Raw genomic sequence first — 21,089 nt, forward strand, 5'->3', positions numbered from 1 at the left:
CCTTGAAAAATGTGCTAGAAACAAGCAGAAATTCTCACGTTCCATCCTCTGGCTTTTTTTCTTCAATGTAATATTATGAAGCAAATAGGAGTAGAAAGAAGGTTTTGAAATAAGAACTGAAGGGATTCTCAAAATTAATGTGAATTACTTATTACATCATTTCACAACAGGACCAGAAATGATGAAATACTTCACAGCCACAGAAGAACACCCCAGACAAGTCACACTTACTCTTTACTGAGCAGCAGATTCTGAAGTGCCTGCCTATCATCCTTCAGTTTCTTCACCAGCCTCTGGAGGCGACAGCATTCCTCACCTAAATGTTGGGATGCTGCATGGTCCAGGTCCACAGAATGTGAGGATGACTCAGGAAGCACTTGGGATGCCTCACTATCACCTAAGGACACCCTGCTGCTCTCCATGGCACACACTTTCTAAGCAGGGTAAATTCACATGGAAAACACACACACAAAAGAAGAAAATTAAATTTAGCGTGAAATTACTTTATTTAGGCCATGAGAAAAGATCAAGTGGAGGTTAATTCTAAAATGTGCATCTATATCTAACAAGTGTGAGAGAAGAAAACAGGGAGGGAGGGCTCATGCTACAGGCAGCAGGTTATATGTGTGAGGCAGAGTGCACAAGGCTGAGACATTGAAGGACAAGGCAGTGGTTCTGCATTTTCTGCTCCCAGACAGGTAAGAAAACCCCTTAACTATGACCACTTACTTTTTCTAGATCCAAAATCTTCCTCACCAGCCTCTGTCTGCTCCAGTCACTATAATCTAAATACAATAACAAAGCTTTAAACATGTAACTACATCCATGGGGCAACATTGTATTCTTGCTTTTTGAAACTTCTGGCCATATCCAAAGACCATTTAAAGATGTCTGAAAGCCAACTTTAAATATCTACCAATGAAAAAATGAGAATGGGCATAAAATATTTGACTTGTAAACCAATTAGCTCAGAAATCAATATAAGCCACTCATGTTCACCAGTTTTCAGCTACTGAAAAAGTTTCCTCTATCAATTCCAGTTTAGAATTCTCAAGGACAATAACAGAGGAAACACAGATCTGACTGGAGAAATCAGACTCCTGAGAGAAGGTTCTCATTCCAACTTTGCCACTCCTGAATCTTCACCTTTGAAATAACCCCCTTATTTCTCCCTCTGTAGGGTGCTGCTGTCACACATCTTTCAGATGTACCCAATCCCTTGCCCCACCTTCACTGGTGCTCCAGCACACACTTTTTGTTTTACTGTGAGGAGGGGAAGTGGTCAGCACGTGATCCAGGTCCTCCTTCAGCCTGCGGTTCTCAGCCTGCATTTCCCTGATGTTCCTGGAGAGCCTCAGCACAGCAGCATTCAGGGCCTTCAGTCTTTTCTGGGTGTCTCTGCCCTCTGCACTTGGAAAAGGGATCAAAACCAGAAAGTTAACTTAAAAGCAGAGAACAAAGCAGCAGCACTAGAAAGAGTGGAGCAGCTTCACTGCACAAGTCAGATGGCTGAGCTGACAGCCTCAGTCCCCCCACAGTCACATTTCTCAATGTTTTTTTACTTGGGGAGTTACCTATTCTTCTCTGAAAAAGCATGCAAAGATCATCTTGCTCAACACTTCCACAACTGTTTTAATTTATGTCAAAAAATTTGAAACATTGAAAATTCATTTATTACCTTTACTTCCTCCCCCCCTCTGTTCCATTTATGCACAAACAAGGGCACTTGTATGAATGTTATTTATCTTATTTTCTGCTTTTTTTGTTAACCAACCTTATAATGCTTTACCAGCACTCTGTGAACCTCTGATTTAGAAAATGCTTCAGTAAACTATGAGATTCCTCCAAAAAACTGTCCAGCACAGAGAGCCAACTTGCAGGCTCTGAATGGCTTTTGTTCACTAACAAACACTGAGACTGGGGGAGAGAGAGAGGGACTGACAGAGATGGAATAACTCTCAAACAAATCCAAAACCCAAGGGTATGTTCAGATAACTGGAAATGGTGCTCAACTGTAAAAGAAATTATCTTTGTGTCTATAAACCCCAGAGAGATCTGAGACAGATTTGAAGAATAATATGAAAATGAAAAGCACCAGAAATGGGAAAGCATGTTAAAACAACTTTAAATATACTACAGGGATTTTAAACTTTTTTCTAATAAAGGAGGGAAGAAATCTGAGCTTCTAGCTGTGCAAAGTTATAATGTTTGTTCACAAAACTGACTTTTAGTGAGATGAAATATATTTTCTTTATTGCTATGAGAAAATTCCCAAAACCTTACTTCTGGAAGTAAAGGCCTGAGGTAACTGATGGACTTAGTTTTGCACAAATGCCACTGCCAGTGAGAACCACAGAACAGTTTGTGAAGGAATCTTACATCCCATCCACCGGAACAATTGCAAGGTAAAAGGGAAGACAGCCTAGAGTTAGCATATCAAAAAAGGCTGAATTTTTAGCTGATCTCCTTTTTAGAAATTAAAAGGAAATGAAGAAAAAACCAAACAAAATAAGGCTGTCCATGTGTCATGGATGACCATCCCCACAGCTGTCCCAGGCAGGAGGGAAAACAAAGTAAAAACCAAAACACATCACACCATCAGAATGGGGTAGTGACAGGAATGATAGAAACCATAACCAGACATTATTTTAGGCTCATCTAAACCTAAATTAAAAAAAAAATCTATTTCAGTCCATTTTGAGAACTTAACTAGTCAGTTTCTAGCTACAACTGAATACTACAGCTTCACATACAAATAACCAGACTTCAGCATTACCACTGAAAAAGAGAAGCCAAATGCCATTCACATCAGCCAGAACTAATGGAGACAAGCATCATGAAAGAAATACTTTCAAACAACTCTTGCAATATGCCAGAGTCCTGACCTTCAACATGATTTATTATTTCAGTGCTCAGCCTCTCCAGCAGAGACTGACAGTCATGTAATGGAAAGAGACTGCCCTGACCACCACTTTTTGAAGCTATGAATAAATGAGGACAAGGAAGAGACCTGGTGACTCATTTTCACCTGTAAATAAATTAGGTGTGATGGCTTAGAGCCTTGAGAGACTGGCCACTGCAGGCCTGAGCTAAAAGATTTATTTTTTAAAAAAAGTGACAAAACTAATTGCAGTTTTCAATCCACAAGTGACAGTGAATTAGGGAACACAAGCAGTATAAATAATGACCCAAAAGAGTTCTCACATGTTTCTATCAATCTAAATAATTACACTCAATGTTAAGACAGTTGTCTGTACTTAACACTAGAAGGTCAAGTATATTTTGAAGGGGTGTGGTAACAAATGTTACTGTCCTACAAGACACTCTTACCCTTTTTTGAGCTCAAATAACACTCACTTGTAGTGATGCTTTTAATTTGCTCTCTTAGTGGAGCTTTGTCTTCTGCCTGTGTACTTTGACTTTTATTGTCTCTAGAAACTGTTCACCCTCATCACCATGCCCACACTTGCACAAGTGACAAGCACTAGTACAAGCTTCTCTGACACAATTTCCTAATCTGTGTCTCTGTACCAAAGGAAAATAATGTTTACTCCAAGAACATTTTCTCTGCAGCACACACTCTAGAGCAAGATGCAGAACTGACTCAAGTGTGAAATGCCAAACATCCAGGGAGTTTGTTTCAGTTGCCAGTAATGCCAGAATAGGTGTGATCATGAGGGAAGATGTAACAGAGATAAATTTTCAGTGCTATCCTGTACTTTTTAAATAGCTCTGGTATTTTTCCAGATCCACAAAATAATCTATCTACAAGCAAAAAAATGTGACTAAGACATATTTCAAGGCTGTGAAGCCAACTAAAGCAGTAGTGAAAAAGCAAATCCAGCAATCTAAATGACAAAAACTGTTCCCATGTAGTAGTTTTCCATCAGTTAAAGCAGGACTCCAGTGATGTGTCAAACACATGCATGCAAACATTTTTAGCAGAAGAATTAAACATACTTTTTCCTCATAGTCTCAGACTTGGCCAGGAGGAGCTGGAGGCGATGAACCTGGGAAAAACAGATTCCATGAAGGAGCATTAGCAATGTCAGCTACCACAGCAACACAGCTGTTCATTAGGTGAAAATCAGAACAAGACTCTCTGGGTAGTGGCTAACGATGCCATCACTGCAGATCAGGCTACTGTTAAATTTGCTTCCATCTCAACATTACACTTATGGATCTACAGTGGGTTCTTTATTTTCCTTTTTCATTAACACATTCAACTTACTGAAGAAAACATTTTTCCAGTACAGCTGGAGCTGTGAGAATAACTATGAAAACCTGCTACCAATGACAGGTGCTGTTAAGGTACAAGAAACTTATCTTAAACACTCCATTTGCACTTTGACTCAACAACTGCCCAGCTTCCTGTCCTGCATGCACACTGAAGGGCCTGCCAGACATACCTCTTCATAGTAGGTTTCCATGGCTAACCTCACTTCTTCCAAACTACTGGTCTTCATGTCTGCCTGGGATTCACTGAAAATAGAATAACACAAAAAAGAACCCAGTCAGATCAGCAAAGACACTGCAAGCTGGTGGTTCATAATTTTTTGGCTTATAATTGCCAATATGTTCTTGAGAGTTTATTAAAATGTCTCAAGGAATAGAACACAAATGAAAAATAACATGGATTTCCAATTCTTTCTATTAGCTCATCCAATACAAGCCTCTACCTTCTGCCCCCTTAAAGTCATACTTAATAGTGTTGTCTTTCTCCTTGCACTGCTCTTCAAGCTTGACAATCTTCTGCTTTAATCCAGTAACCACCTACAGAAAGAACAAAGAGCTCGTGAGTCCTGGAATAATCTGTCTCTTCACAGAAGGTCTATTCCTGTCTGCCCTGTCTTTATAAATTGTACCTAAGCAGATATACTTATTTCTACATATTTCAGTACTTAGTAAATCATACACATCTGCTACCCTGTGAAAAAGAGAACACTGATGAAATCAGATGCTTGATTTCATAATGACTTTAACAATATGGATATACAGCCATAAAATAAAAACAACATGGCCCACTACCTTGCCAACATCAAAGCAAACAAAAGGGAGAACACTGCCTAAACAGACTCAAAACAATGACAAAGAAAGCTCCCCAAAATAATGTTAACTCTAGATCTTTGTTACTGACTCCTTACCTGCTAACAGAGATACAGGTTATGTGATTCCCTAACTGATTATTCTTTCTGATCTAATTTTATTTTTTACTAGTGTTTCACCTTAGCAAGAGGAAAAAGGACAAATGAAAGCAGGAAGTGATGAAGACACTCTTACCCATCCATTATCAGTCTTCTTTTCTGACCAAGCTCGTGCCAGCTCAGAGCCCTGCAACAGAAAAAGCAAGTGACCAACTCTGCTACTTTATTCTACTGCTGGCTCTTTCCACAGAATTTTCCAAGCTGCTCAACTCCACAGTCACATCACAGTCCAACAGCTGAAATTCTGAACTCCCCATGCCCACAGCTTTCTATTAGCACATTTCTCCCAAGACATAGTTCAGTGACAGCCACAAGAAATTCAGTAAGATTCAAGTCTGACCACAACCACAAATGCTTCTTGTCAGGGCCTGACAAGGCTGCTCTTCTGCCTCCTGGTCAGGTCTCAGGACTGCAAGCACCCATCATTCTGCAAGAGGTTAAGTCCCTTCTACTCTCAGGCAAAATATTCAGAAAGTGGGCTCCTAATGAGACAGCATTTTTATTTTACCTTCAGAAATTAAAAGTATTTGTGCTAAATGAACTTATCTGTAGTGCATGCCATCATCTTCCTTTGAACTGAGCTGGCCTGCTGATCTGAGATGCACAGACCAGAAATCCCTTTACACCACCTCTCATATTCCAGCCCATCACTCCTAGGAGTCACCACACTACAAACTCCTACTCTTTTGCCCCACTTTTATCCCCACCCTGGAAGGATCCAGCAGTTGTTCAATCTGTTTATCCTTTCTATTGTTCTCCTCTTCCAGGCGACGGAGCTTGGTCTTCATTCGGTCTCCCTCATTCCTCTGAGCTTGTATTGTCTAAAAGAGGGGAGAGGAGTCTTAAGCACATTTCAGAAATAGGAAAATGCAGAGTTTTCACATGGAAACACATTTTGATGTCAAAACTAATCCAATTATGATGGTAAAGATGACATGGAAAGAGACGACAAAGCAGCCAAAACACAAACCATCACATTGGACCAGGACAGACACCAGGACAGCTTAGGAAGGAGACAGAGGGAAGATAAAAGGAGAAGCTCTAACAGAAAGGCAACCTTACACAAACAACCAACCACAGCCAAGTATTTGTGTACAATACTTGGGAGTTCAACAAACCCAGTCCTCACCCTTCATACAGTGCACCAACCTCTACAGAAAACCCACTCTAACCATCTCACCACAGTGAATTTGTCTTAGACAGACACAAGTTTTAGTTTAGCCCTACATTACAAATGCAAAAAAAATGTGGTGGATATCCAAAGTTGTAGAAACCAAAGTATTCTGGATCATTAAGGCCAGGACAGGCACAGGATGGATCAATCATGACTTTTTCTGTAGTATCAGAGAAACTGTACCTTTTTCAGTTCTATAATTTCATCATACATATCTTCTTTCTCTTTGTAGTCAGGAGTTCCAGGAATGTAGCCTACAGAAAGGGGTATGTAAAATAAGTAGATCCAAAAGTATTTTTAACCAACCAGAAACCTTGCAGATAAAGAGAAATATCTAGAACAGCACCAAAGTGGAAACTAGGTTTTCCTCCTTTCCTCGAAGAAAAATCAACAAGGAAATTAATTTTAGAAATGGAGGTGAAATGGAAGTGTTACTGTATGAAACTTCTGCCAGATTTTCCAGCCAATTTTTTCCTAATTACTTCTCTTCTCTGCTGCTATATTAAAATATCCATCTCAAGAAAAATACACACTTCACAAACGACTGCAGTCTTCTCATCCCAATAAATCCATTATTTACAAAAGGTTTCTAAAAGATGTCTAGAATACATTTTTCTATTTATGCTTAACATGCACAAATATATCATCCTGTAAAGTTGCCAGAAGCTATGAATCACCAGTACATGTACAGGTGTCATTTTAAATGGAAGTGGAATTTTAAAGTTTACAGTTCTCCTTTAAGAAAAGCAGAATAATACTTTGTAAGTTTGCTCTTCTCATAAAACTCATTTGATTTTAATGTCACAACCACATGATAAAACACTTTCTAGAGAAGAAGTAAAAGGAGTCAATTACACAGAATTTCAGGCAAGCAGATGGTTTCTATCAATGGTTCCTAAACTATGTTTTGAAGTCACAATAAATTGTCTACAGCTGTCCCATTGAACCATATTATATTTGCAACGTTTTCAGCTGCAAATGCATGGCAATTTGAAAAAGTTTTGAAAGCTAATAGTGAGTCATTGCTCAAAAAAATTGGAAATCCCTGCCTTAACCAATTTAGGAATCTCAAAAAGTATCTCATGGATCATATTTTCACACATGTACTTTAGTAAACTAAAATGGCTTTTGCTTTTCTTAAGCAATGTGTGTTTTTAGAGGGGAAAAAAATAATTCACTTTTCTCTACCACACCATTATAGAGCTTACCATTACTGGAAGAACGAGCATGTTTTGGCTTTTTCATTCCTAGAGCTTCCTTCAAATATTCTGGAGTGCTACTGGAAACGTTAGCTCGCACATGCCCCGTGTCAGCATCTGATTTCAGAGCATGGCTCATTCCTGCCAAGAGAAATGGAACAAAAATGCAAAAATCAGGGATAATTGTGAATTAAATTTGTGGAATTATTCTGAACAAATGCAACAAGGAAAGCTCCAGATGCTTTTAATTATTCCCTCTATAAATGCCAATGCTCAAGATCAGATAATTCCAACCACCCAAATAAATAACAGTGAAATTAACTCCTGTGTAACCTGTAATCAAAAACAAATCTATTCTTTAATAGTTTATATGTTAAGCTGTCCACAACAATGAATTTTATTCATAAATGCAAACAACATTTCTATACTAATACCTTTTCTCAGAAATCCCAGCCACATCTGCCTTGGGTTTTCAGCAGTTGCATTCTCAAAACAAGCACTGCCTGTTCCCTGCAGAGATCTCCAAGCTGCAGCTTTTCTAGGATACAGTTGTGTGCTTGAGCTGTAGGGAGACTCTAGAGCAAAAGAAAACATCTCAGTGTTGCCTTCAAAAGCTCAAGGTTACTAAAATTCTTGTTGTCTTGTTCTTCAAAGTTTCCAGACTCAATCCTATTACTTGTAAAAATAGAATTTAACAGCATATTCCAGACTGGCTTATACAGAGCAATGGGATAGGCACATAAAAAAAGCCACAAAACTCAAAAAACTCCACTATAAATAAAAAAAATACAATTCCAAAAAATTAAGAGGCTTAGAAAAAGGCAAAGTGACAGTAGTATGACTCAACAGATGTGGCAATATTTATGTGTACAGTTTGGATAGGCATCCTGAAGAAACCTGCACATCTAAATGTTGTTATTAACAACACTTTAGGGTACAGCCTTCTTTGAAACATTCACTAGAAGCCTGTGAAGCAAGGTAAATGGAAAAGTATAGCAAAAAAAACATAAATCCCAGAAAAAAAAGGACAAACCCAATATTAAAACCACAGATCTAATAATAATAATAAAATTGTACTGGGAAAAAAACCAAAACAACCCATCACAACAAATGAACAGAGAACCACTAAATCTACACACAGAGATCTATGACTGGATGGTAGAGAGCTCCAGTAATTCCAGGGTCTCTCTGCACAACAAGTATCAACATTTCTCCAAAAAGACAATGAGAAAAGCAGATTCAGAATGGTTGCCATCAGAAGGCAGAAGATGAGATAAAAGTATATTATGCTGGAGAATCAAGAATTACAACCAACCCATAAATGTCAATATTTCAGCCTATACAAGCTGGACTTCACAGGTTACAGAGCAGATCTCAAACAGGTGTGTTCTGCACACAGCAGAGAATAATTCTGAAGAGAATAATAAGATTTTAGCTCAGATAAAGTTCCCAGTTCCTGTATCCTTCAAATGTATCTGGTTTTGCAACTGCAGACTAAAAAGTTTTGGAAGACTTACTTGGTGACTTTGGAGGCTTGTGAAAAATCTTCTTCTTTAGCTTCTGAAAGAGAAATGGATTTTTTTTCTGTGTTGAAAACTCAGCTCTTAAGATATCATATAATCTCAAAATTGCCTTCAATCTCCCATTTTCTATGAAGAACTTTTGTTCTAATAAGACAAAACCTTTTCTATAGAAAAGAAAAATAGTAGCATTAAGCACATGCAGATTTGGGCCCAGCAATGATGATCAGAATTAAGGTGGTGCCAACTGAAGTCTGATTAGGCAGATAAACTGTCAATTCTTGCTCTGAACATGCGACCTTTCCCACCAATATTAAATATGAGTAGCAGAAAATTCAAAATGATCCCAAGTAGAGGCTGATCTGTGGAACCCTTTAGCTAAGGGAGTTATTCAATTCCATTCAAACTCTCTAAAAGGATTACTTAAGCCCACAACTTGATAGAAGATCAAAATGAAGCCAAACATCATTTGCACCCCCAGTGCTGAGGATCTGGAAGGCAGAATTACATCTGAAATTTGAGGTTTGTGACTCAAGCCCTTTGCAGTGTCACTGTTCACTCTCCTCTCTGAGGGTGCTTGGTGAGCAGGAGGCAGCACACAGACAAGCAGGAACTCCAGAGGGGTTTTGGGGCATTAATCCCAACTCACCAGGGCTTTGTCTGACTGGCAGGTTATCACAGACAGGCTGTCTTCTCCCTGCAAACACAGACAGGACATTTCCTACTAAACAACTGCTTGTAATGCACATCCAGAAAACTTGTACAGTTTAACAAAGCTGGAGACCAATGAATTCAAACAGCAAACACTGTGACCAAAGCCTCTGTTTCTCTTCCATTGCATTGCTAAAACATCAATTGTTTAAGACAAAAAGAAGCTATTTTTCAAAAACACTAAAGACCCTGAAGGATGGTGGGGCTCTTGCTGCAAAAGCCAGCATCATTTGCTCTATACAAATAGTTTTGGGATATTGTGAAAGTCACTTCAGAAATGAACCATCATAATAGAATGCTTTGGGTTGGAAGAGACCTTAAAGATCATCCAGGTTCAAGCCCTGTGCCACGAGCAGGGACACTGTGCACTTGAGTCACAGAGAGCTGACACTGCACCAGCTGAACCTTCAGCTGGCTCTGCAGGAATTTCTCCACCATTTAAGCTGCAACTCACCCAGCTCTTCCCTTCCTCCCTCACCTGTGCTACCCCTGCTATGCTGTGGGATTGTTCAGCTCCCATATTGAAATGGAGAAGTGCTCAGGCCAAGGGAAGAAACCTCAAATGCAAGGAAGATGACAAGTTTTCCTCCCTTTCAAATGCAGGCACATCCACAGCTGAAGGAAAATTTCTACTTAGTTTCCAAATTATCTGGATGCTGCCCTCACAGAAAGACCTTTTTCACTTGCTGCTGACTCTGAGGCACTCAGCACCAACCTTTGGACAGATGCTGATCTGTGCCTGTAAGAGGCAGGGGAGGGGATGAAGTATTTTTGGAAAGCCTGGCTGGTAGAAGAGGAGCAAGGAGAGCAGGTTAAAGAGCCTGCCATGCTGGCTGTGAGCAGGCAGGGATGTGTCCTCACACACCAGGCCATACAGTTTTTCATTTCCTGAGGCAATGCTCCTTGCAGCACACTGATTAATTTTGTTATTGTAAGGTGTCTCATTCTGAAATATCTCTCCCTAACTGCAGCTATCATATTTGGAATCAGACAATGTGAAGAGTGCTCAGCTTTGATAAATGGTAACAACAAAACCTTGGCCAGGATACAATCATGCAGTAACAGCCCCACCACTATTTCTTGGTAACTTTCAGAGCCCCTTTTGCTCCTGCAAAACTGCCCCAACCAGAGCCACCCGCAGCAGGCAACAACAGAACCTGGGGGCTCCCAGAGGGGCTCAAAACCTCCAGCTGGCTGCTGAGGGGGTGGGAGACAAACACCAACACAGAATCACAGAATCAACTACGTTGGAAAAGCCCTCCAAGATCATCGAGTCCAACCTATGACCTAACACCACCATGCCAACCTGACCACGGCACTGAGTGCCACGTCCAGCCTTCCTTCGAACTCCTCCAGGAACGGCAAATCCAGCACCTCCCTGGACAGTCCATTCCAATATCTAATCACCCCTTTTGGGAAGAAATTCTTCCTAACGTCCAGCCTAAACCCTCCTTAGCACAGCTGGAGACTTTGTCACCTCTGTGCCGTGCTGCGGGGCACTCGGGGAGACACAGGCAGAGCCCGGAGTCCCGCGGGCTGGAGAAGGCAGAAGCCATCCCACTCCCGCTCCGAGCCACCGTCTCACAGGCCCGGCGAGCCCGGGGGTGCTCCAAGGTTTTGCCCCGGCCTCGCGGGAGCGTTTCCGAGCCGAGCCCGGGCCGAAGCAGGCCTAGACGCGGGGCCTTCTCCTCCTCCCCGCAGCTCTCTCCTTACCAGCTCCCCCTCGGCGGCCGCCTCGCCGGCCCCCCGGGCCATGGTGGGAGAGCAGTGGGAAGGCCTCACGGGGCGGCGGGGCGGCGGGACGCCCTTCGGGCCATGGCTGCCGGCTCGGGACTGGGGGCAGCCATCGCCCCCCGGCGGCACTTCCGGGTCGCGGTAACCATGGCAACCATCAGAGGCTCGGGGTGGTGACGCATGCGCAGAGCGGGTGCGCGCCTGCGGGCAGTGCCGGGGGAGGGCTCGGCCTGGCCGCGGAGCGCGGGTGACACCAAGCGGCCCCGCAGGGAGCGAAACCCCAGCGAGCGGCGGAGCGGCCTCTGTGAGGGCTCCGCTCCACTTGCGGGCCGGGGGCTTCTGCCCGAGAGCGCCGGGATAACTCGAGGCAGGGCGCAACTCCATCCCGCGCACCGCTACTACCGACCCGCAGCCACCGCCTGTCCCTGGAGCGCGCCCGGGTCACGCCCCCTGACCGGCCACTGGCCGCGCCCCCCGCTGCACGGGCCACGCCTCCTTTGCGACACTCGCGGTGCGGCCGGGCCAGCTCGGCTCGGTTCTGTCCCGGTGGCTCCGGCCATGTGCGACCCCCAGTCCCGCTTCGTGGCCCGGGCCCGCCGCCGCTTCGCCATGACCCGCGAGTGCGCCGTGCTGCTGCCCGGAGTCTGCGCCGCCCTGGCCGACCCGCGGCAGCCCGGCCTCGACGACACCTGCCTGGAGAAACTACTGGACTGGTTCCGCAGCCTGACGTGGTTCGGTGAGCGCCGGGGGCTGGCAGGGGCTGGCACAGGGGAGCGGAGATCCATCACGGGATCGCAGAGTAGTTCGGGTTGGAAGGGACCTCTGGAGATCACGCAGTGTAACCCTGTGCCAAGGCAGGGTCACCTGGAGCAGGGGACACGGGAGCAGGGGTCCAGGTGGGATTGGAATGTCTGCACAGCTGTCTGAGGTGCTGTGACACCTGGAAATGCTGTGGGTGCATCCAGATTCATCAGTTCTAGCAGCTGGCAGGGCTTGGCTCAGCTCAGGGAGCCACTCTAGTGAGACAGGACAGTCCTGGCAGGGGGACTTTAGAAGCTCTCCAAAGCTCAATCCTGGCAGTGAGCTGCTGTTTTTTGCTCTCCTGGGCAGACCCCACTGTGGAACTGGTGCAGGAGAACCCGTGTCTGACAGAGCTCCTCAGCTCCGTGCTGGCCCTGCCCGATCCCAGCCCCGGCATCCTGTCCTTCACCCTGCAGCTGGCCGGGATCCTCGCCTCCTCCGAAAGCCGCTTCCAGCACCTGCAGGTGAGCCGGGTACCCGGGTACCTGCTGCTGTGTGGCTGTCTGCTCCTTCTCTATGGACAGTCCCTAAAAACGTGCACGTTCTGCTTAGGAAATGTATGGCTTACATGGAGCAGCCCAGCAAAAGTGATTTGACAGCAAAGACTACAATCACCATTCCTGTTCAATTCTCGTGTACGGCTGCTTCTCCCTTCTGTCTCACCACAGCAGGACTGTGAGTGCTGATGGGTAGTGCTTCCATTTCTAGTTCAAAACGAGTTTATGGGGTAACCCTATTCTGGGTTGGACTCAATGATCTTGAAGGTCTCTGCCAACCTAGTCATTCTGTGAACACAATTTCCCAGCAGTCACTGCACAGTACTGCATCCCAGGACAGATCCTGCAGATTTAAACTGCACTAACAGATGTCATTTTCCCTCTGTAGTAGGTTGACAGGAAATTTTTGATTCCCTGCAAAAACAAGGGAGCTTTTTAAAACAGTGCTTTCTCCATCAGGATACGAAACCCAAAAATTTTCATTCAGGGAAGAGATGTGCACAGGTGCATAAAGCAGTCTGATGGAACTGACATACATAAGTTATCCTTTAGCACCTGCAAACAAAGCAGTTTTGGTTTTGAACACCCTGCTTTGTCCATATGTTGCGCTTAAGCATGAGATTCTGAACACTGCCCGTTTTATGATACTTGTAGCAAGAGGAGGTTTCACTACAGCACTGATACTCTTGCCTGGCACAGAGCAGCCCCTTTGCTCACTGTTCACTCTGTGTTCTGCCCTGCCTCAGCAGGAGAAGCTGCTGGGGAGGCTCTTTGGCCAGGAGGGCCCGCGGGGCAGCGCGGCGTGGGAGGACGCGTCGGTGCGCAGCGCCTGGCTGAAGGGTGTGCACAGCATGCTGCACCACCTGCCTGCCCTGCACTGCCTCTGCTCCACAGGTGAGTACTGCTGGGGCTGCCAGCTCCCCTCCCTGCTGTGCCCCTTGCTGTGCAAGATGGGTGTCTTTGATTATTTAAGGTTAAAGTAAGCCATTTGTCAAGAAAACAAAGTTGTTGAAAGATGTTGGTTAAGTTAGCTAAGCAGTAAGTTAACTTTTGTTAAGTTAGTTTTGCATTTGGTTTTTTCCTCCAAACACTGAAGGTGGTGCTCTGGCTGAAGGGTGTGCACAGCATGCTGCACCACCTGCCTGCCCTGCACTGCCTCTGCTCCATGGGTGGGTGCTGCTGGGGCTGCCATCCCCCACCCTGCTGGGCCCCTGCCATCCCAGCCTCTTGCTCTGGTGGCAAATGAGCAAGATGGGTGTCTTTGTTTATTTAAGGTTAAAGTAAGCCATTTGTCCAAAAAACGAAGTCTTTGAAAGATGTTGGTTAAGTTAGCTAAGCAGTAAGTTAACTTTTGTTAAGTTAGTTATGCATTTGGTTTTTTCCTCCAAACACTGAAGGTGGTGCTTTTTACAGAGGGGAAAGAATCTTATAAAATTGCCCTTATAAAATTAAGAGTTATCTATATTCTTATTTGTAACTCCTACTAAAGGATACATTTCAGCATGATTTTAGTGCAGAAAAACTAAGCAGAGGCTCATTTCATTTGCAGTCCTGTTGTTATGGAGGTATGTACATTATGCTGTTAACACCAACTTTAGATCCCATGTACAGAGGGGTCTAAAAGGCTGGGTTGGTATTAGAGTGCAGCACATGCTGCTGTCCATGTGATGGAAAAGTGGTGCTGATACTGCTGTTCATGCTTTTCCTACTGGTTATGTCCAGGGATGGTACAGGCTCTGTCCATAAATACACATTGAGTGTGCTGTCAACTCTCCTAATGTTACTGGTGTTATATTGAAGTCTGATCCTGAGTTATTAAACCCCTGAGGATCTGAAAAAAAATTTTATTTTCTTCTGTTTGCTTATTCTTAAGAACTGGCTGACTTTGAGTAGAGACTACAGAATAAAGTATAAGAAAACCCCATCACCACCATGTGTAGTACCTGAGTTAGAGTCATAACTGGTTGTTTGTTGCTCCAGTGACTTGCTTTGTTTTCCCACAGGAGGCATGGATGTGATCTTCACTCTGCAAGGGGATCCCAGCCTGTTTGTGGCTTCAGCTGCCAGCCAGCTCCTGGTGCACATGCTCACCTTCTCCCTAGAGTCTGAAACATCCAGAGCTCTCAGTACCAAGGACTGTGACTGGCCAGCCTGTGCCCAGATGATTGTAGAGCACATCAAAGAGTCCCTTCAGTCTGGCTCTGCCTCTCACATCGAGCAGTCACTGAAGCTGCTGAGCAGTTTGTTTGGCAGTTGTTTTGGCAGTTGCTATGCTGCGTGGACTGAAGTCCTCTGGTCAGACATAGCAAAGCAAATAGAATCCTTTCTGCTGGAGGAGACTGTTCAAGCACAGCCCCTGCTGGCTGATCTTTTGCTGAACGTGGCACGGTAAAGATCTTGTGGCACCTTGGAGCCCGTGCTGAGATAGATCTGTTTGCCACCCTGGGATGGGTTACACTTACACTTCTCTCTCCCCAGATCCCCTGCATTTTGTGGCACTGAAGGCAGCTTTTGGGCATTAGTAACTTCTGCTCTGGAACACTTAACCCCAGTACAAGCAGGTCCTCTGGCAGTGGGACTTTTGAAGCTCTGCAAATGGTAGGACTTAAAGCAATGAAATTTCTGCACTCTGCAGGTGTTTCTGCTCCATAATTTCCCTTTCGGTGGTGAAAAAGCAGCAGAAAATCATCAGATGAATACAGCACATATAGATCTTGATTTCCAGGCTAAGTAACCCTTTTGTTCTAAGATAGAAGGACACTTTTGTTGACAAGATAATGCCTCTCTCCCAGCCTCCTTACACAGGATCCCACTCTCTATTTGCATAGCTTGGTAAAGCTGCTTCTAAATTCCAGAGCCATTTTTCCTCTGCTTTCAGTTAGCAAGGGGACCTTGGAAGAAGGCTCAGATTGTGATACTGCTTTTTTGTTCTATCATTGCTGGCATGTTTAAAAGTCTGCATGAAAATCATTATCCTGCTCAGCATTTGGGAGCAAGTATTTGGGAAAGAATTGAAGTTTACTTGTGTTGGTAACTGCTGTTTCCTCCTTGAAGCCCACAAGATGTCAGGATTCAGGCACTGACTGTTCTGCTTCAGCCAATGGACTGTATTTTGAGAGCAGCCTCCCAGCCTCTGGAATGTGCAGGTACAGTTGTGACAGAAAAGTTAGAGGCCAGTCTGCTTTCCAGTATTTTAAGTGCCTGGTGCAGCCAAAACTGGAGGAAAAAGAGTAGGAGAAGTCAAGGACAGTAGCAGTGTTTGTGGTAAATCCTACTGCCAGTTGCATTTGAAGACATGTTCATACAATATCAGCTGAATATCCTGGTTAGCTTTAAAAATCACAGCCTTTTCTATTCACTGATGACCTGAGCTCTTCCTTTCTTTGGTCCTCTAGGTTTGCTGGATGAGTCTGTCAGTGATCCTGCCACTCTTGAAAGTCTTCTGTCCTCCAAGACATCTTGTGCTGGTCTCCTGTGTCAGACCCTCACTCACCTGGAGAAGCTGCTGTCTCTGGTAATATTCAGAGAGGGGATAAAAAGAGCCTGGTCCTTGAAAGACAGTGTTAAGATGGTTGCAAACTTTTTCAGTAGAGCATAACAGAATGAGGGTTTCCATAGTTTAAGGAAATTTAGCACAGTAGGCTCTAAACAGGAAAACAGAGGGATACTGAGACTCTTAAAGAGGGATTGCATTAAAGTTTTAAATTTGTCTTGATGAGCTTTGTTACCATACCTTGCTTGTATTGCAATTACTGGTCCTGAGAAGAAACACAAATTGAGCTGCTTTCCCAAGCAGTCAGATGACTGTCCTTCCATCTGTGCAGAGAAGAGAGGAAGATAATTTCTTTGTAGTTATTGACACTGGGATACTTTAATAACCCGCTATTAGTTGCAACTTTTTGCTGCCTTCTGACCTAAAACTGCTCTGTACTTGAGACTGTTGCTGGAAACTCTTTCTTTTCTTTCTCACCCATTAGAAACATTTAAGAGTGGATTTACCCTGTGTGTCTTTGCTGCACTCTCTCATGACAATATTACAATTCTGCAATGGCTTCCTGAGCCCAACTTCTCCTCTGGGAAGCACAATCAGCAGGAATCTGATCAATTGCTTCAGAGTGCAAAAGTCAGCTCTTGATGTCCTTGCAGCACTCTCAGAGAAAAAAGGTGAGTTAATCTTTGCTTTCTTATCCAAAACAATTTTACAGTAGTAGTTCAGCAGGGCTTTGGCTGCTCCACATCTCAGTATTGGTCCTTTGGGTTTGTGTTTTCTGTTTCAGAGTGTGACACTCTCATGGGAAGTCTGTTTGATGTCCTTCTGGCATATCTGCAGAGTCCAAACACCAGCCCTACTGTGAGTATAGAACTAGGGAGAGATCCAGGTCTATTGGTGTGCCCCAGTGGGGTGTAATTCTGATAAAGGGTCTGGCTGCAGTTGTTTCTTAGCACACTTTGTATTAGAATATGTAGGACTCTTGTCTTGTCCTGGGTGGCTTGCAGAAAATAGCTAAAATTATAGTGAGCAAGTAACTGAGCAGTACATTGAGAGTTCTTGAGAAGACAGGAGCCATCATGTCCAAGAGTAGCACTGACATACTCAGCTTGACACGGTCATGAAGTATCTTATTAAAGGGATTTGGTTTTTTGCTTTGTTTCGTTTGAATGACTCTGGTGGCAGCTGCAAACCCAAAGCTGGAGGTACTAGAACTTTGTAATGCTAAGCTTAACACAAGGATTCTAATTGTTTGTCAGAAATTGTATTTAAGCTCCACTTTTTGTGACTGGCTTCTTAGTAAGGAGGCATATACACATTTTATTCTGATAAATTCTCTGTAAGTTTGAAGCTAAAATTAATTATACCTTTAAAGGCAGCACTGCCTCCTCCTTTACTAAGTCTTTACTTCTGCTTTACATTGCTTCAGGTTCTAAAGAAAACCTTTCAAGCTACATCCAAGTGGTTGGTGCACTTGCAGGAACTGTCCTCCTCCAACAGTCAGTGGCCACAAACTGAGAAGATTTTGGAAGGTAATGAAGCTGTTCCAGCTGGGACAAACAGCAGCTAGTGGCACACATGAAATCTGCTCCTGCTTACCCTTCCTGCTCAAAGCACTGGATTCACTTGTTCACAGTTATGTTGAATTTAAGTTCAGCTGTCCAAGTAGTGCTTTGCAGACCTCTGGAAGAAGCACCCAGCAGCAGCAAAAGGGATTGTATGAGATGAAATGGTGTAGAGGTTGTCCAGTGAGTGTTTCAGTAAGGCTTGTTGCCTTCCATGTCCATTCAGGTTTGTCACTTGCCTTTTACAGATGTGTTGGTGGTGCTGCAGAAACGTTTGTGCAGTCCCTGCTGGGAAGTAAGAGATTCTTCCCTGGAGTTCCTCACTTCCATGGTTAAATGCTTGAGAGGTAGGTGCAAAGATTTACCAGTTCAGATTTGAGGAGTATTTCCTTTAGTAGTGTGAAAGTCAGGCTGGTGTACCATCTTCTGACCTGTAACTGGAGGGCTGAGAAAAGAAAGAAGTGTCAAGATTTTTACTCTTAGATCATGAACAAAATCTGACAAAAATATTAATAAACTTACCCTGCTTTTTCTGTAGAACTCAGATTGCTGTATCTGCCTTAATGGCAGTTTTGGTGAGCTAAATTGAGTTGTTGAGACTTGTCTGTCAAGGCAGATGACAGTGCTTAATGGCAGATAATACCTTCTGGTTTTCAGTTTGCTCTGCACTGGAGTCTGGTTTCTTTCAGCTGGCTGGGGGCTGGCCTTTAGGAAGCTAAAAACCTAGACCTGCTTTATATGCTTGGGATTAATTACTGATTTTCTGCTTTACTGATAGCTCAGGCCTTGCAGCAGGTAGCACTGAGGCAAAGCTGATTTTCCTACAGTAGCTCTGAATGCTGGAAGGGAGGGGAATGTTATCAGCTGCTGTTGTCCCTGGGTCACAAAGGAAGTATCCAACATGCTCAGCTGCATCAGCACTTTACCCTGCAGCCCCTCTCAGTGCTGCAGTTACTTTTGTTTTCTCTGCCATATTCCTGACAACAGGAAAGGAAGGCTGTTTTTTCCTCCTTTAAGCAAAGGCATAAATTTGATGAGGCTGGAACCATGTCCCCACTTGCCTGCAGAAAGTTTTTTCTTGCTATTAAAACTAAGTGCAATTTTCCAAGTTCCAGTGTCTGTCAGGGCTTGACTAAAAGCTGCTGGGAGAGGGGGAGCCTGACACAGAACATCAGCCTGGTCCTGCAGCAGCTCCTTCCCTGGCAGCTGTCCCTGCAGGCAGTGGCCATCCTTGTGTGAGGCAAAGGACTGTTTGCATTGGAAACAGCTTCATGCTCAGAGGGAATGAAGTACCACTTCATTGGATTGCTGTCTTGTTTACAGACCAGAAGGAGTACAGGCAGTGTCTCCTGTCCTCAGAGGTGCTGAGGCTGACAGAAAACCTGCTGGAGGACCCAGAGAGCTACGTTCGAGCGAGCGCCGTGACTGCAGTGGGACACCTGGCCCCCATCACTTGCTTTGCTCCAGAGTCACCTGTCACAGGCAATCAATATAACAAAGAGGTAGGATAACCTTTTCTGCATGAGCAATTCCCATCAGTTTACTGCTGTACTGCTTATAACTTTCTTCCCAAGTTATCTGCTGATGCAGGCAGGTTGCACAACCAGTAATGAGAAGATTTTTCGGCTCTGTTGTTTTTGTTTCTTTGTGTTTTCCTCCCCTCACTGTGCTTTCTCTTTTTGCATCCAGAGCATTGTAGCAAAGCTTCAGGAGATCTTGTCAACAGACTCAGAGGGCTTTCCTAGGAGGGCTGTGATCAGCATCTTCACCAAGTGGCTGAGAGAAGGCTGCACAGGTCAGCTGGAAGATACAGAGCAGTTTGTCTCTAGAGTCATCCAGACTGTGGAGCACGACTTAGACTGGGAAGTCAGACTTGGTGGTTTGGAGCTGGTTGAAGTTTTCTGTAGTCAGACCATTTGCCAGCTTTCCCAGTGTCCCTATGCTCCTGTCTCCTCTGCAGTCCCAAGTTCCAGCCCTCAGAACGAGCTGCTGCAGGTGTTTTGTCGAGCGAAGCTGTTTGGGTTTTTGTTTGGATCTTTGTGTGACTGTGACAAACCCGTGGGGCAGAGAGCCTGTGATGTGCTGGTTGGCTTGAGAGGTCATTTCTACCCCATGAGTACTTTGGAGAATCCACAGGAGGTTGAAGATTCACCTGCAGGACGTGGCATTGCCTGGTTACAGAGGACACTAAGACAGGGTTCTCTGGCTCAGAACTTCCCCATGGATGGTGATGTTGAGGTGGATTTCCAAGATCCAGAGAGCATGATGTTAGCTTTGGGTGCAATAGACTTACTGGAGCTGCATGATGAGCTAAATAAAAGTAGTGACCATGTGGAGGAAAGCCCTCAGTCCCTCTTACAGGACATCCTTGCTGCTGTGGGGACCATAGAGGATAATGAAGTTGACTGTTACTGAACACAGCTTTTGCTCTGAGGAAGCAGTGCTCAAGCAGGTTTCTTCTGGAGGAGAAGGATGGTTTTGTTAGCTGTTAAATGGGTTAGAAAATCTTTGCTTTAATACTGATGAATATTTTTTTTTTGTTAAGTGTCATTTCCAATAAACTGTTGTTTCTTTTTCAAAGTAAAAACATCAAGAATGGCATTTGTTCTTTTTTTTAAGTTGTCTTTTAAGAAAGCACCAGACCATGCCTACATAAGGAAGCATTTAAAAAAAACAAAAGAGTGACTGAAAACAAGCTGTTGCAGGCTCCTTTTGGAGCCAGAGTAGCTACAACTGATGGAGACTGGTTTTAAGGGACACTTGTTTTGACCTTTCTGTATTTATTCTATAAACAGAGCTCTCAGCTTCCCTTGTGCATTTTGAGGTCTGGAGCAGAAGGTGGCATGTAAGGAGTCAAAAGCTGATCATCCTTGGCATTACAAATTTTCTCCTATAGATCACAGACTTGTTTGATCTCAGCAGTGACACCAACATGCTGACTTTGGTTTTAATTGAAGCCAGAAGCAAGTCCATTTTGCTGATTTTTTTTTTTCAAGTGCTTCTATTTTCCATTCCTGAAGTAATCAGTTTCTAACTTCTGAGAGGAACTTACACTTAAAGATTTTTCAAGATAAATTTGATCTGTGATTAGCTTTGGTAGCAATTAGAAACCAGGAGGCATAGTGTGAATGGCAACATCATTTTCTGAGAAAAAAATGCCAGTTAAAAAAAAACTTAGGGAAGAATGCAGTTGG

The 21,089-nt window shown here is 43.9% G+C and overlaps 2 protein-coding genes across 5 annotated transcripts in view; one reads left to right on the forward strand and one right to left on the reverse strand.

Moving 5' to 3' along the window:
• IQCE (IQ motif containing E) overlaps window positions 1-11,979 on the reverse strand; it is a 28,514-nt gene extending 16,535 nt beyond the window's left edge. For 3 of the 4 annotated variants that reach the window (XM_030229730.2, XM_030229729.2, XM_050980029.1), the window contains exons 1-14: window positions 11,522-11,979; window positions 9,747-9,794; window positions 9,095-9,137; window positions 8,012-8,152; window positions 7,587-7,718; window positions 6,562-6,632; window positions 5,912-6,025; window positions 5,281-5,331; window positions 4,703-4,773; window positions 4,410-4,482; window positions 3,961-4,010; window positions 1,229-1,410; window positions 730-785; window positions 232-434 (exon numbers count right to left, since the gene is read on the reverse strand). In XM_030229730.2, the coding sequence (XP_030085590.2) occupies window positions 232-434; window positions 730-785; window positions 1,229-1,410; window positions 3,961-4,010; window positions 4,410-4,482; window positions 4,703-4,773; window positions 5,281-5,331; window positions 5,912-6,025; window positions 6,562-6,632; window positions 7,587-7,718; window positions 8,012-8,152; window positions 9,095-9,137; window positions 9,747-9,794; window positions 11,522-11,926 (1,640 nt within the window). In that variant the 5' untranslated portion in view covers window positions 11,927-11,979. The remainder of the gene's footprint in view (window positions 1-231; window positions 435-729; window positions 786-1,228; window positions 1,411-3,960; window positions 4,011-4,409; window positions 4,483-4,702; window positions 4,774-5,280; window positions 5,332-5,911; window positions 6,026-6,561; window positions 6,633-7,586; window positions 7,719-8,011; window positions 8,153-9,094; window positions 9,138-9,746; window positions 9,795-11,521) is intronic. The other variant, XM_018915868.3, reaches the window with a different exon arrangement.
• Window positions 11,980-15,238: 3,259 nt separating this feature from the next.
• BRAT1 (BRCA1 associated ATM activator 1) lies at window positions 15,239-20,482 on the forward strand. The gene is made up of 9 exons (XM_030229914.2): window positions 15,239-15,438; window positions 15,895-15,986; window positions 16,236-16,354; window positions 16,818-17,004; window positions 17,118-17,191; window positions 17,760-17,862; window positions 18,144-18,242; window positions 19,219-19,397; window positions 19,585-20,482. Exons 2-9 carry the CDS (start codon window positions 15,941-15,943, stop codon window positions 20,308-20,310), a joined length of 1,533 nt encoding a protein of 510 aa, XP_030085774.2. The 5' UTR covers window positions 15,239-15,438; window positions 15,895-15,940; the 3' UTR covers window positions 20,311-20,482.
• The last annotated feature ends 607 nt before the right edge of the window (window positions 20,483-21,089 follow it).

The sequence above is a fragment of the Serinus canaria genome, chromosome 14 (genome assembly GCF_022539315.1).
Source record: "Serinus canaria isolate serCan28SL12 chromosome 14, serCan2020, whole genome shotgun sequence".
In the NCBI taxonomy this organism is placed as follows: domain Eukaryota; kingdom Metazoa; phylum Chordata; class Aves; order Passeriformes; family Fringillidae; genus Serinus; species Serinus canaria.

Coding starts and splice junctions, on each gene's coding strand:
- BRAT1 (XM_030229914.2), top strand. CDS start 15,941: ATGGACTGTATTTTGAGAGCAGCCTCCCAGCCTCTGGAATGTGCAG. Junction 17,192..17,759: donor GTCCAAACACCAGCCCTACT/GTGAGTATAGAA, acceptor ACATTGCTTCAG/GTTCTAAAGAAAACCTTTCA. Junction 18,243..19,218: donor CATGGTTAAATGCTTGAGAG/GTAGGTGCAAAG, acceptor TCTTGTTTACAG/ACCAGAAGGAGTACAGGCAG.